This window comes from Camelus dromedarius, chromosome 10, assembly GCF_036321535.1.
Source record: "Camelus dromedarius isolate mCamDro1 chromosome 10, mCamDro1.pat, whole genome shotgun sequence".
Taxonomy (NCBI): Eukaryota; Metazoa; Chordata; class Mammalia; order Artiodactyla; family Camelidae; genus Camelus; species Camelus dromedarius.
In genome coordinates, this window is record NC_087445.1 from 4,612,848 (window position 1) to 4,628,576 (window position 15,729).

At 38.1% G+C, this 15,729-nt stretch overlaps 1 protein-coding gene across 8 annotated transcripts in view; it reads left to right on the plus strand.

The window, feature by feature from the left end:
• The window catches only part of TUT7 (terminal uridylyl transferase 7), a 57,659-nt gene extending 44,866 nt beyond the window's left edge, over nt 1–12,793 (plus strand). For 5 of the 8 annotated variants that reach the window (XM_031447323.2, XM_031447325.2, XM_031447322.2 and 2 more), the window contains 3 exons: nt 1,128–1,195; nt 1,576–1,639; nt 11,772–12,793. In XM_031447323.2, the coding sequence (XP_031303183.1) occupies nt 1,128–1,195; nt 1,576–1,639; nt 11,772–11,839 (200 nt within the window). In that variant the 3' untranslated portion in view covers nt 11,840–12,793. The remainder of the gene's footprint in view (nt 1–1,127; nt 1,196–1,575; nt 1,640–11,771) is intronic. The other 3 variants (XM_064490112.1, XM_064490113.1, XM_031447330.2) reach the window with 3 other exon arrangements.
• The last annotated feature ends 2,936 nt before the right edge of the window (nt 12,794–15,729 follow it).

A 15,729-nucleotide genomic window follows, 5' to 3' on the forward strand; every position in this document is an offset into this window, starting at 1 on the left:
TTCTTTTTTTTAAGACAGAAAACTTTCAGATCAGCTCTTTTTATTTTTTTATAATAAGCTTTATATGAAAAGAAGTATATTTTTTAATTGTTTAATTATTGGTTTAAAATAGGACTTAAATGTTTATGAGAGGTACAGCGCCAGCTTGCCTGACTTCTGAGAAACTCAGACAGATTCAAATTCAAATTTTTTTGCTCTCACAAGAGACATAAACCAGAATAAAATGATTTTTCTTTATAAGAGGTAACATACGTTAAAGAAGTTAAAATAATAGCAATAGCTAACACTCACTGAGCACTTACTGTGGGTCAGGCACTATTTTAAGTACTTCACATGGGTAATCTCATCAGATTTTCACCACAGCCCCATAAATGTGGTATTATTGATATCCCCAGTTTACAGATGAGGAAACTGTAAACAGTGTAGAGAAGATGTAATAGTCTTACCAAAATTACATTTGTAGGCTGCCCTTCAGAAGAATTCAAGGTGTGTGTGTACGCAGAGCAGGAAGCACATTCGCGTTGCGTTCCTCTTTGGTCCAACCAAGTGGTGGAAGAATGGCCCTGCGTTCCCCCCGCTTGGATGGATTTCTTCTTCCTAGCTAGTAGCGAGTTTTAATTTTGTCTACCAGTGAAGTCCTCAGAATAGTTAGAGCAATGATCTGGCCGGCTGGAGGACGGCAGCAAATCAAAGAGAGAGGTGATATCCTGGGGCGGGGATGGGGGATTACCAAACCTACCGAAAGCACTAGAATCTTGGTCTCTTCAGAATTCAGTGTTTACACATTCAAGTCGCGATGTGACCTGAATGTGTAAACATTGCTTTATACTGTGATGACTTGATTACAAATCAAGTCGTCATCATAATACAAAAGCAAAATAGCGAAGGGAGGAGTGGGGCTAGAGTATGGTGAGTCCCTCCAGCAGCAGTTGAAAGTCGTCAGCTGCTTCACGTCTGAAAACTAGGTTACTCCCTCTTATTTCTTCAAATACGTTATAATTTTGTCCACATGATATGCTGAATGGAGCTTCTATCGTGGAAACAGGAAGCCTAGCCATGAAAGTTTGAGAACAGGGCTACTATTTTCAATCTCAAGTAGGAACACAAAGTGCTGATTTCTTTCTCAGGTCTGTCTAAATCAGACTGTGTATTTGGATCCCCTTCTTCTTTGAGACCAGCTGGCACATTTGTTCAGGTAAACCTAGCTCAGACCTGAGCAGGCAGCCCTCCCATCATCTGTCTCTCCCGCAAATACTCACTGAGTGCTAGCTGCTCTGTGCCAGGTGCTCAGGAGGTGCTGGGCGGCCCCAGGCCCTGCCCTCTGTCCTTCTGGCTGACCCCCCGGCTCCTCTGCTCTGCCCTCGGTGCGGGCGGTGTGCGGTGAGGCTTGCTGTGCGCCGGCTGGCCGGGCGTGCTTTAAGGAGTCCTGCATATGTGTCTCGCTTCTCAATTAACTTGCAAAGTTCTGCCACCCTCATGCCTAATTTCAGCTCTCCTTGGATATGGTTACAGTTGTCAGGCTGTTTCGGATGTTGTTCCTTTCGACTTTGTAAACCAGTCTATTTCATTTTTTAGGCAGTGCATTTACATGAAGACCAAAAGAAACAAAAAACATCTATATTTTTGAGTCCCCAGTCAGGTATGTGGGTTTAAAAAAAAAAAACAAATGTGTGTTATTTTATTTACTGCATAGTTTACCACATGCCTTTTGAGGTGCTTCCTTTGAGTAAGTGGTTTTAACAGGGGTTGGACATCAGAATCACTTGGGGGAAATTTTAAAAATACAGCTGCCCTGCCCCCACCCTCACTTCCTTAATCAGGTTTTTCAGGGGTTCGGCTTGGGCCTATATATTTTTTAAGTGTCCTAGGTGACTCTTATACCATCCTTGAGTAGGAACCATAGTCTTCAGGTATTTGTTTTTCTTCTACACTTTTTGTTTCTGCTTTGAAATTGCCACTGTCTTGTTAGCAGTATATTCTCCTCATGAAGGTTATTTGCCATGCACCAGAGTAAAGAAAGAAAATAATCATTGGACTGAACTCCCTCTCAGCTACATCATTTATTCATTCCTTCAGCAGATAATTATTAAGCCACACGTCCTCCACTCCCCACTCCCAGCCTCCTCCAAGTGCAGAGTGTGGACCTAAACACTGAAGATACAGCATACAGCAGTGAACCAGCAAAGCCCCTTCTCTCTTTTACTCTACATTCTTGTCAGAAGAGAGACAGAAATATTTCATGTGGCGACAGGTGCTAAGAAATAAGAAATGTACAGCAGGAAAAGGGAAAGAGAATGGGTATGGAGGTGGCCTGTCTGATAAAGTAACGTTTAAAAAGTAAAGAATCAAATGAAAGGAAGGAGCAAGTCAAGAAGAAATTGGAGTTAGACTGTTACAGCAGAGCTGAAAATAGTTTTGTCCTAAGTGGGTGACATTAAGTGGGATGGGGGTGGGGAGGGTGGTCAGAGGTAAGGTCGGTGTACACCTAGCTGGGTCACGTGGCTCCTTCAGCAGCGGTCGGGATGGGTTTTTCCTCTCCATGAGATGGACAGCTGTTGGAGGGTTTTGAGCAAAGCAGTGATATTGTCTGAATTGTTTAAAAGGTTCACTACAGCTGCTGTGAGGAGGCAAGGGTGAAAATTCAAACCAGTGAGGAGGCTCCTGCTGCTGTTCAGGGAAGAAGTGAGGACAGCTTAGACTTGGGTGGGAGCAGTGGAGGAAGTGAGGACTGGTCATGTTCTGGAGACTTTGAAGATAGCACCAACATGATCTGTTGATGGGTTGGACGATAAAGCATGACAGAAAATCGTAAGATTTTGAAAATCAGAGCTGACACTGCAATTTTTGATCTGAGCAACAAGAAGAATGGAGTTTGAATTTCTTGTGCTGGGAAACGGTCAGGAAGTGCAGATTATGGGGAGAAATAGAGTTCAGTTTTAGTAAAGAAAGTTTTAACAGACCTGCTAGATAATGGGGTAGAGATGTTGAGTAGCCAAGTGGATCTAGGAGCCTGGCGTTTAGAGCAGAAGTCCAGGCTGCAGATACAAATTTGCTTGTGATCAGCGTGTGGTAGGTGGTAGTGAAGCCCCGACTCTGAGTGGGGTCACCTAGGAAGTACATGCAGACAGAAAAGAGAAATGCATGTGAAGACTCAGGCAAAATAAAAGAGACAGAGGAGAAATGGTTTCTGGGGGAGAAGAAGCAGTGAGTTGGGTCCTGGAGTCCACGTGGAGAAAGTGCCCCAGAGAAGGAGAGTTAACTTTGACTGTTCGTGCGAATTGCTGCTCATAGATCTGTGCAGGGTGGACTAAGAATTCAGCATTTTATCTGGCAACACAGAAGTCACTCACTGTGACTTTAAAAGAGCCGTTTCTTTGGAGCAGAGGGCAGAAAAACCCGATTGTAGGGAGTTGTGCTGAGAAGTGCTGGAAGGATTGCAGGCTACCTCATCTCAGTTGTGGGTGCACAGTGCCAGGACCCCCATCCCCACCCAGTCCCCAGGCCCAAGGAAGGGTGCTGATGAAAGGGAGGGGGAGATGGGAGGCTGTGAGGCCTTTCTTAGGTGTTTTGAGAGTGTTTTGAATCCTGAAAGAGAAGGCAGAAATTTGAAGGGGAATAGAGAAATCAAAGTAACTAACATATACTGTATCACTTTTTCAGCTTTTTTCTTTTAGTAAGGGATGAAACTATAAAACATGATGCAAACATCTGAGTTCTGGCCTGTAGACACCTTTAGTAACCTTGTTTAGTATGTCTCTCTCTGTCTGTCTGTCTCATATCTTGTCCTATCTTGTTCAGTAAAGTAGGGTTAAAGGAGAGAAATTATATAATCAAATAGAGCAAGTGTACTCTTTAATTTGATTGTATAGTCGATGAGAAAAGTTTTTGACATTTTAAAACTTCATTGATATAACCTGACATTTTTTGTATATAATGTAAAACAAGCCGCATAGTTTATGCTCAGCTTTTTCACATCGTGTCTTATTGCTAATGTGCAATCAGTATTTGCTTTTAGATTGAGAGGTACCTGTGTTAGCTGCAGAGTGTGAAGAGGCTAAGCTGTCTCTACCATCAGTTTTCGGTTACTGAGAGAGCGCTCCCAGGGCCCCACAGTAGGGGGAGCTCTTCCCTGCTTTCTGCAGCCCAGGCTGCAGGAAGCCAGGGCGCAGTGATCTCACCCTGGAAAAGCTAAGAAAGTGCCAGGCAAAGAGTGTTTGGTTGTCTCTACTTTAAATGTTGTTAACAAGGGGGGAAAATGAAATTATTAAATTGTTTAAATGCTTCCGATTCTGTCAGTACCAAAATGAATTAACTCCAGTATAAAAAATGATCTACATAGAAATAGGCATTTTTATGGTAAGTGAATTTTACAGTTGGGTTTTTCTAAATGGTTGGGGGAAGCATTTGAAGTGGCATCAGATCTCTTCACAATCAAAATTTTAAAAGCGTGAATGTTGAGATTGGTATGATAGCGAGGCACAATGACCCAGAGAGCAGAAATCTTCAAAGAATTGCTACCTTAACCAAAAGGGGAATACGGTGTCCATGAAAGGTAAAGATGCAGGGGACTCTGTAAGAACACGCGAGAGCATCTCTTCCCTGGGAAGGTTTTGTAGTTCTCAGTGGAATGCATGGACTTAAAAAACAGGAAAAGTTCCACAAGGAAAACCATCAAAATGAAATAGAGTGAAATGAGGACAGGGCCTATTGTGAGAGAATTTGATTGACAGCAGGAGCAGCCATGACAGATGGATGAGGAGACTGACAAGCCACCTTTGGAAGTGACTTCAGCAGATGAAAGTGTATGGGAAACAGAGTCCACCACAGTTTGTAGGATTGTTTCCCATAGATCCTCTGAGAGCTTGAGGGTCACTTAGCTACCAGATGTAAGCAAGCCAAAAGAGTGCTATTTTTACAAGCTTCAGCCTTGAACAGGTATTTCCAGAACATCTTACATAAGAAAATACTGATCTTTGCTTAGTTGAGATGTTTGTTTTGCCAAGGATAAGGTGTTTATGAATATTGGCTTTGCCGTCAAGATTGCATGCTGTGGTTTCTAACTTTGTGATCTTATCCTCTACTTGCTTTAGTTTCCTCATCTGTTACAAGGGCTGTTGAGAAATCCGTGTAAAAGCACTTGGAATAGTACCTGCACGTAGCCAGAGCAGAAGTTGGTGGGGGTGGTGATGGCGATGGTATTCCTGCAGGGCATCCATCAGCATTGCCTCTGCTAAAGGTTTTACACGTCTTAAAAGTAACATTTTATTATGATTTTGTAATTTTTTTAAGTAGGGGAGAAATACAGATGTTAGACATATGCCTAAAAATGGCATTACCAATTGACAATAAGTTAGCATTTCAATAAATTATCTTCTGAGCAAAAGGCTTACATATTTATAAATCTTTCGAGGAACTGTAAAAACTTGAAACTTAAATTTACTACAGAAAAAAATGTTATTACAATTTATTACATATTTATATGTTTACTTTATACCAGGAAAAAACCATTTATAGGTGGTTAAAATTTATCCTTTCCAATAAATTAAACTCTCCAAGCAAATACATGACAACTGTTAATATTGTCAAAATCTATCCATGATAAATTTATACAAATTATCTGTGTTGTTATAAATGTGAAATATGTCTCAACTGCATGTCATATCAAGTTTCTGCAAAGCTCTTCCTTTCCACAGTACCAACGTGTCTATGGCGCGCGAGTAGTCCCCTAACCAGAGCCTGCTGGTATGGACAGCCCCTGCCCTCACACGTTAGCTACACTGACCTTAAAAGAGATCAGCTCCTCTGAGCTGCAGGTGTCTTACCCATAAAACTGCCAATAACCCCATCTATCTCATCGGGTGCTGAGATGAAAGCACCCAGTTGGTAGTGTGCACTCAACCAAGTTCTCGTTCCTCTCCTGATACCTACCTCCATTCCTTCCCACAAGGCTATAGTTAAGGACTACTGTAATTTTTAACTCTCAACTGAGACAGTGGCAGATAGAGAATCCCATGAATTTCCTTGGTCTTCGTTGTTACCTCCCTCCCCTGCACACACACAGCTACAGCAGTGCCTTAGATGTGCAGTAAGTTTTATTGATTAGGGATACTCATGTGGAAGGGATAAAGAAGACTAAGAGGAAGAATGGCCAAGAATATGCTTTAAAGTCAGACTTGCTGGAGTTTGAAATCCAGCCCAGTCACTTACTAGCTGTATTAACTCTGTCAAGTAACCGAACCTCTCAGTGCCTCAGTTTCCTCGTCGATAAACTGGGGCTAATATCTCACAGGCCAATTAAGGATTAATTTCATATATGTAAAGCCCTTAACAGCATCTGGCGCATATGTCACTCAATAAATTATTATTGCCCTTAATACTGTAGTTAACAGAAAGTCTCCAACCTTGCTGTAATTGTCTCTTCTAACTTCTAGGACAAATATATAAGGGAAATTTTTAACAAAACAAGAGTATGTGGAGATTGGCGAACCATAGTCACAAACCATTCGGTATGAGAAATGTCCAACTAACAGTTTCTATCTCTTAATCTTCCCCTATTTTTTCAAAGAAAATCACTTTTCCAAAGAAACTACCTCTATTTCTTCATCTGTTCCATTTTAATCCCATGGTTTGAAATCTTAAAAATTGGAGATGCTGTAAGAGATTGGTAGATACCTTTTCTCCGTCATGATGATGAATACTTACACAACTTTTTTCCTTGACCAAAATGTTCAAGCCTACTTACAAAAGGAAAACCACAATGGTCTTTATGACAGTAAATTAAAAATAATAGAAGCGCTTTTTAAAAATCGTATGAGGAGATCTTATTCTCTATCTTATAATCTGTTATCAATCCATAGAGATCATTCATTTTCATACCCTACTTGATATTCCAGTACATGAATATACATTATTTACTCATTCCTTATTAATAGACTAGCTTTTTTCAAATACTTGTTGTATCAACGTCTTCAAAACTTTTTTGCTTTCACACTCTCCACCAAGATGTTGAACCACCCATATATCTTCTCATGTATTTCTAGGTAGATATCTCACTTTTTCATCATAGTTGCAAAGCATGTAATTTTTGGAGGTTTTTTGTAAATATTGGCATTTTTAAAAACAAAGATTTTAAATCAGCCTTAAATGTATCAAATGAAATATATCATTGCAGAAATTTTATATCATGTTTTCTGTCCTTGAATTCCTTTGTTTCACTTCTGTGGACTTTTATCTCAAGATGATATATTTTTATCATATGTATTTCAAGCATTTTATCGATCGGCCTATCCTCCGTATCTGCAACAAAAGTATTTATATAAATTGGATTTTTAAGCTTTTATTAAACCTTAAAGTGTAAACATTTCTTCTAAATTGTTTTTATAGTTATCAGAATAATATAATTGACCAAAACAAATGTTACAAATCTTGATTAAAAATTACTTTTTATGTTTACGTTCTGAAAACGACTGTCATTTACTTAGGTGGGATTTTTTTCCCCATGCATTCATGTATCTTTGGATCATTACTACTTATTGCAGGAATGAAACAATGAATTATTTCTGTTCCTATTCTTTCTGGTTTTATAGCTGGTAAACATTGAGAAACCTCAGTAGTCTTTATGGTTAGCAAATTAAAAATCATAGAAATAACCTTTAAGAGTGTGGGAATGGAAGATGTATTACTACAATGCCACTCAGTTATTTTCTTTCCTTTTAAATTAAGTGTCCAAAAATCACATAGTAATTATTGCATCATCAGAAATTATTTGTGATGGTCATTAACTATCAGTGTAATTTTATGAAAGCTAAAAATGTGAGGTTTTATTAGAGGCATTCACGTTTCTCATAGATTCCAGCATTTTGTTTGCCTCCCTGCTCCCAAGGCTTTTTTACCCCAGAGTAACGTACCACATTAAGATGTGGGTGGTTAGGAGCTACGCGTCTCTTCAGTGAAAGGGGAGAGGAAAACTGGTATGGTTCCTGAGAACCAGCCCAAAGCCTGGACCACAAAGGCAATCTCAGAAAGAATTCAGATAGAAATTGAGGCGCTGTGGCTGGGTCTCTTAAAACTCCTAACCCATTTGTTCTGTTAAGTCAGTGCAGGAGTGCATGTACCCAAGTTGGAAGACTACTGTTTATATAAAACACTATAATGTATACTTGCGTATTTGTCTAGTTATTTCCTCAGGATAAATTCCCACTTAGGAGAAAAATAAATTTAAAAGTATACACATTATGACAGTGCTACCAGCAATTGTGATTGTGCTACCAAATTGTGATTGTTGACAGCCTCACAGAGTCATTCACAACCTTTCCCATACTCTCACTTTGTTGGGATAGTCTTTTTTGCCAGTCTGCTTGAGCTTCTATTATTACCATTGAACTCTTAACATTTTCCACATGTTTTTATGTGTATTTCTTCATGTTGTATCTCTATATTTTATTATTCATTTTTGTCTTTAGTTCTGCTTAGAAATTCATTCATGCTTTGACAAATGTGTGACAGTATCCTTCACCACCATGACCAGTTCATTATTCTTTCAGCCTCATTTGTGATTTGTTTTGCCAGACATATATTTGTTTGTTTTAGTAGCTTATCTAGACAACTTTAGGGTAGTTTCAAGTCATACTTACACAGTTTTATGAATTTCATGCTCTTCCACCAGATTACATAAAAGTTCATTCATATTTTATTCCTAGTAATTTTATTTTTTCAGATGTGCATTTTTTTATATGAAGTTTCTTCGGGTATAAGGAGATTTATCTTTATATATAGATTACATGTTTAAGTAATATAGTAAGAACACAATAAAAGTCTTAGAAAAATTTCTTAACATTTTGGGAAAAATATAAAAAGTTACAAATAACATAACAGCTATCCATCTAGTAGATAATTGACTTTTTTTTTTTTTTTTGTATTTTTTCAATCTTTTTTTTAAAAGATGATGGAAGTCCTCTTTGACTACCATCCCCAGGCCCATTCTGTCCGTCATGTCCCCTTCCATCCTAGAGGATCCATTATTATGAGTTCAGGTTCCTTTCCCATTCTTTTGTGAGCCCTTACATATGCATCCTTTAACATATGTTCTTAGTGAATTTTTAAATTTAAATGACATATAACACTGTATAATAAGAATATCCTACAACCCGCTTTTTCATATCTATTTAATGAAATGATTTTGAAATTTATATATGTTGTGTATTGATTTAGTTTTTTTTTAACAGTATTCCATCATGAGTACAGAATATTTTATATAGCCATTACCTGCTACATGAGCGTTTAGATTGCATCTGATTTGTTTATTGTTATAAACAGTGTTATAGTGAATATTCTTGTGTGAGTCTCACTGAGCATGTATGAGAGATTCTGTAGGTTTTGAAGTCAAATTGTTTTAGGTCATGGCACATTTTCATATGTGTATAGGTGCATTTTCAATTTAGTTAGATACTGTCAAATTACCCTCTTATTGGTTGAAACAATCGCCACTCCCATCGGCAGTAAATCTGATGAGTGAAAAATACTTTGGTGTTGTTCTAATGGATTTTTTTTTGACTCTGGTGATGCTAAGCACCTTTTTGTATGTTTACTGGGCAGTTGGAGTTCCTCTTCTATGAATTGTCTGTTCAAATCATTTGCCCATTTTCCTATTGCACTCATTTCCTTGTTAATTGTAAAGGTTCTTCATTTATTCTGAATACTGCTCCATTACTTTTATGTATATTCCAAATGTCTTCCTCCAGTATATCTTGTCTTTCACCTTATACTTATTTCCACTTCAGTTTTTAATTTTGAGATAATCAAATGATTGGTTTTCTGTGGTTGGTTTTTACAGTCATGTGGTTCATGATTTTAAGGTTATCTTTAAGAAATTCTTCCCTAACCTGAGGTTAGAAGGATACCCATTGTATTTTCTTCTAATAGCTTTAAAACTATATGTTCCTATTTAGGAACCTTGATTGTGTGTAAAGTATAAGGCACTTTGTCCCTCGAGTGAAAAGCCTGTCCTCAATACTTCGTGCAGTCAGAATATCAGAGCTGTGTATTTTTGACCAGTAGACACTTTATGGTATAAATAGGGTGTGTATACTATAGTAGAGTGCTTTGAGCCTTCCTGACTGGTACCCCTCATTTTCCTCTGTGCGTTGACTGTCTACATGCCCTACTCTGAAAAGTTTGCTTTTGGGGGGCATCAGTTTATATGTGTGTAATTAACATGTTTATGCTTTAGAAAGCATATTTAAGCAAAATGAAAATAAAAGCCATTTATACTTGTTTCATTCTAGAGCATTAGCTACTGTTTAGGTTTTAGAGGTAAAGTCTTCCCATCTTATTACATCAATATAATGATAATAGCATTTGTTGAGCACCTTCTATGTGCCAGGTACTGTTCAGTTGCTTTACGTGTATTAATTCGTTTAATCTTCACAGTAGCTCCAAGGGGATAGGTATTATTGCCTTCATTTTACAGATAAGGGAAGTGAGGCACCAAATACCTAATTGGTGGACTTTTTCAAGAGTGTTTCTTTTTAATTTCTAGTTTTTATGAAAATACTATTCATGTGGTAGTATAACCTGCTTTTTTCATATCACTAATTATCCTTCTCTGCATGCTATTAGTATCCTATTGTATTCATAATATTCTTAGTCATATCACAAATTCTGGACATTTGAGTTGTTTGCATACTTAAATTATTATAAGATTTCTATGAATACTCCTCTAGCAAAATTTCTGCCCACCTCCCTGTCCTTCTGATCTTCTTTCAGATAATTTAGTGATCAGAAATTAGTATCTTACTTCACTTTCCATTTCTCTGATTACCCATTAATATTGAGTATTTTTATATAATCATGTGCTGTTTTCTTCTGTTCTCATATATTGCTTTTTCTTTCCCCAGCTATCTATTGATGTTCATCTTTTCTCTGTTGATTTGTAACTTTAGTACTAAGCATAGCAAACCCTTTTCATAAATAAAGCATAATATGGTATACTTCGGAAACTCCCACCCCAAGATTATATAAATATTCACTACTTCTTATACTTTGACTCTCTTATATTTAATTCTGTAATTCATTTGGAATTAGGTGGGGACGAAGGATACGATATAAGGAAGGAAACCTACCTGACACTTCCCTTTCCAAAATTACTTATTTGACATGGTATCAGTTAATGAACAATCCATACTTCCCCCCACTGGTTTGACATGTATATAATCAGTGTGTGTAACCTTTGTTATATAACTACTTTCTTATACATAATCACATAGGAATTTCTCAATTTTCTTGTTTTATTGATCTATTTGTTTAGATTCCAGAACAAAATTTATTAACTCTTCTGTCATGTGGCTTTAATTAGCAATTTTCATTTCTGTCCTTCACCTGTCATTCTAACAAATTTCCTTTTTTTTTTTTTTAAGTCAGTAAGTTGTGGCTACGATGTCCGCATTTGCAGCTTCAGTTTATTCGACTTGGTTGCATATGCAAAGCAGAGCCTTTAAAAATTCATCTGGCCTCCTGTACCAGTAAATAGTGAGCATGCAAATGTATCAAAATGATGTCACTCTAGCAACTTGTCTGCATTTAGAAAGACTGTGACAAGGCTTGTGTTTAATAGATAATGTTTTATATATACTTTTTAATATTTAGCCAAATTACTTGATTCAAAACAAGTGACCCCAGTATGAAAAGTTACTGTGAATAATTAACAGTAAGAAGTAATTTTATGGCTTTTATGGTTTCATTTATGTTGGGTTTTGTTTTTTCCCCTCCTCTAGGTAGCCTTTCCAGTAAATATATGACTCAGGGAAAAGCCTCAGCGAAGAGGACCCAGCAGGAATCATGAGGGAAGGAAAATGCCGCACTCTAAATGGCCACTCAGGCGTTCCTACTCACTTTGAAAATTAGGTTCATTTCACAGGACACAGCAGCATAGATCAGGCTTCAACTTAACATTTAAGGGAAATGTCAGATTTTTTTTAACTTAATGAAATTGTTAATGAGGAAAAAAAATTTTAATATAGTCCTACCTACTACAAATCCCTATAGATTTAAGGATTTTAATAGAAAGCCATGATGTATGTATTTAAGAAGACAGGTTAAAAAAAAAATGTAACTATGGGCCAGTATTCAGTGAATACAATTTCATGGTTTTTAATAATCTCAAAGCACACTAAAAATGGTGTGCTGATAAACTCCAAGTAAATTAATCCTTTTTTCCTTTATAAATTTTTTCTTTGTTTTGAAGAGGGGAAATTATATTTATTGTTGTTGACTGAATCCTTGTGTGAAAGCGTGTCAAATATGTGTGAACTGCTACTACTGTATTTACGATTTACAACCTTATTTTATTGATATTTGTAGAAGTGGTAACGTGAACGTGAGTACCTATTTATGTGAGCCTTCCGTGGATGAGCAGTGCCACTGGGGGGCTTTTTTTCCCCCCGTCTCTAATTTTAAGTAAGTTAACATATAACTACTATGCTCATCAAAATGAAGTAAGGAAAACAAGAGTCCTGTTTGCTGCTAAAAACATTTTCAGACAAAAAAATGACAAAATAAAAGTACTTTTTACTTTTTATGATATTCAGAAATTAGGGTGGAGAACTTTTAAAAATCCCTGAAGATTAAAGAGGCAATCTCTGCCAATCATGAGTTTGATTGGTGTCATTTTGGTCCGACTGGAGCCCTCATGGAAATGTTTCTCTAACTTCACAAGCCCTTCAGAAGTAGTACATGGTCAGAACTGTGCCTCGGTTTATTTATCATACTGAAATAAAATCAAAATTTCAACCTTTAATTTTATCCACATTACTTTCCAGTGAGGGTCCTAAGTTTCATGAGGAAAGGAGGGCAAGGATGAAGGGTAGTACAGATCTGCTCCTCTTTATCCCGTGCTCCCTTGACTTGTGCTGAGGAGACCTGGTGTTCATTGACACCCGGTGTGTGCTGAGCACTGGGAACGTACAGATAAGAGGCACAGGGGTGAACGCAGATAGAAGGCTGCAGGGGGTGCTTGCTGGGCACGCATTCCCGGACACGAGGGAGCTCAGACAGTAACACGCCTTGTGTGCCCTTTTAAACAAATTACTTGAAGACATTTTCCAGCTAAAGAATCGTATCAAAATTAACTTAGAATCAAGAAGTTATAGTAAAAAGAATGAGCAATCATTCCTTACTCAGTTCTGAATGAACACAAACTTGTGAACGAACAAGTGCATTAGGCACCTGGTGCTGAAACTGCTCTACGTGACTTTCCTCAGCTGCACCTCTTCTGATTTCCTCTCTTGCCCTCATGCATGAAAGTCACCTTGATGAGACATACAAATTCTTGTCACACTTTCTTAAAAAAACCTGTTGATGTCATTCTGTTGACTTCTGGCATAGCAGAAGACTGAGGCCAGCCTGACTTTTTGTTCCCTTCTAGGTTTTATTTTTCTGCTTGGATGCTTCTGTGTGTATTTCTCCCTGTAACTTTTATACCAGTGACTTTCATCTGAAACAAAAGTGAATCTCTCACCACCCAATTTTTTTTTAATTTGAGAAAATACAGTCATAATTCTGTTTCTCAAAAATACTTTTGTCTTTTCTCAAATTCCTCTATCATCTCTTTCCTTCCTGTTAGGAAAACTTGTCAAGTGTAGTCTTCCCATGACTGGTTGGCTTTTTTTAGTGTCATTCTGCTGTTTTTCTGTTTCTAACATGAATCTTGTCATTGCACTCCTAATTTTCTTGAACTTAACCTCACCCACCACCTTCCTTTCCCTCTCATTCTTTTAGTTTGCTCTTATTTTCTTCCTTTTCATAGAAACCGTGTTTTCTTATGTCCTTTTAAGAATGTCAAAAGTCTCCTACATTTTATTCTGATTCCTACAGTAGATTCTGCCCAATGTATTTGATAGCTTTTTGTTTGATTTTCACTTCCTCACACTGGATCAGTGGGACAGTGACCCGTGTTTGCCAGCAGACCTGAAACATGGACTGCCCTTGGTTCCTCGATCCCTTTACTTGGGTGCTGGTCACCGCCCCTTCTCAGCACCCCAGATAGGGTACAGGTACATCTGCTCCCTGCTGAGCCCAGTTTCCAGGGCGTGGCTATCTTTCACATGCAGCTGGCCTGTCTTAACAAGCTCCAGAAATGCCCCACTACCAGAGTTCTCCCTTCCTGTTTCTCTCAGGAACAAACAGAAACATGAAATCCATTTTTTATACTCCCAATCTACACTTTTTAATCTCCTGCTCAGTGTGTACAGTAGCAGGAATGTGCACACTTAGAGATGTCACTTAAATGTTGAGATAACTTCAGTTTATTTTTCATTTTGAAATGTGTTTCATCATTGGTTCTGTTAAAAAAAAAAAAAATCTCTCCCTAATGGGAAAAAGCCCTGGGTAGATAGGTCACTAGGGTTCACAGTGTTACAAAAAATTATTGAAAAGCAATTTAACAGACCTCCATAAAGCTGCAAAGATGTGCTCGGTACATTTTTCTTTGAAAGCAAGCTTGTTTGGACAGTAGTAGTAAAGAATTTTGCACACTTTTCACTGAGTGGAATTCTAGACTTAATTAATTCTAAGTCTGGCATTGACTGCTGTTCTTCAGCTGAGAGGGTAGCAAATCCCTCTAACCTCTTGGCAGTTCATTTTCCTTGCCTGTAAGGTGGAAATCATACCTGCCCTTCCACAGTAAGGATCAAGGCGGCCTTACTAGGAAAACCCTTTTTTTAAATGTCTAGAACCCTGAAACGCTGAAGTGCAGTGGTGAAGGTTTCCCAGTTGTAGGCTTTTAACCTATCTGGAAATCTAGACGTGATTACAGCTTGCAGACTCCTTCAACAGTGCCCACGCCCGCCTCGTTTTGACACCACGGGACAGCTGCTGCTCTGAGATAAAGGAACACACGTATTTTTACATTGTCATCAAGACTCTTCTAACATGCCAATTTACTTCAGGGATCTGCATCAGTTAGCAAATAATATTAGGTATGCCTGATGCACTGACAAGTAGATTATGTGATTTTGCGCTTACATGCAAAACAGCTAACAAGTGAAAGACTGAATTGCATGTATAAAATAGAGAAAAGAAAGCTGTTAAACATACACAAGATCCTGAATCAGGAAATTGAGGACTAATTTTTTTAAATAGTGTCACGTGCTCTCTACCAAAGAGCTTGAGTTGAAGCATCATTAATAAAACAGCCATGCCAACCCTCCCGCCCTACTAGGCTCAAGGTTGTAAGGCTCCAATGAGGTCCTGTGTTCATGGGTTCTTCTGAAACCTGTAAAGTGCTACACAACTGTATAAGGTCATTTCAGTAATTGATAAAAATGATACATGGCGTCTTGTTTACATTTTTATTAATAAACTTTACTTTTCAGAGTAATTTTAGGTTCACAGCAAAACTGAACAGAAAGTAGAGTTCCCATATGTCCGCTGTGGTGCACCAACCTCCACCGCTATCCACATCCCGCACTGGAGTGGGACGTGTTACAGCATATGACCGTATACAAGCACATCATTATCACCCAGGGTCCATTGCTTACGTTAGGGTTCCTTTTTGGTGTGACACATTCTATAGGTTTGGACAAATGTATACAGAGTATTTTCACAGTTAACGGCATCTTGAAATCTCCACTAACAATTAGCACTGTTTATGAAGTGCTGCCATGTGTCATGCACCCTTCCAAGTACTTTTCATTTAATATTTCGTATCTGTAGGAGGGCGGGCATGAGAAGGAA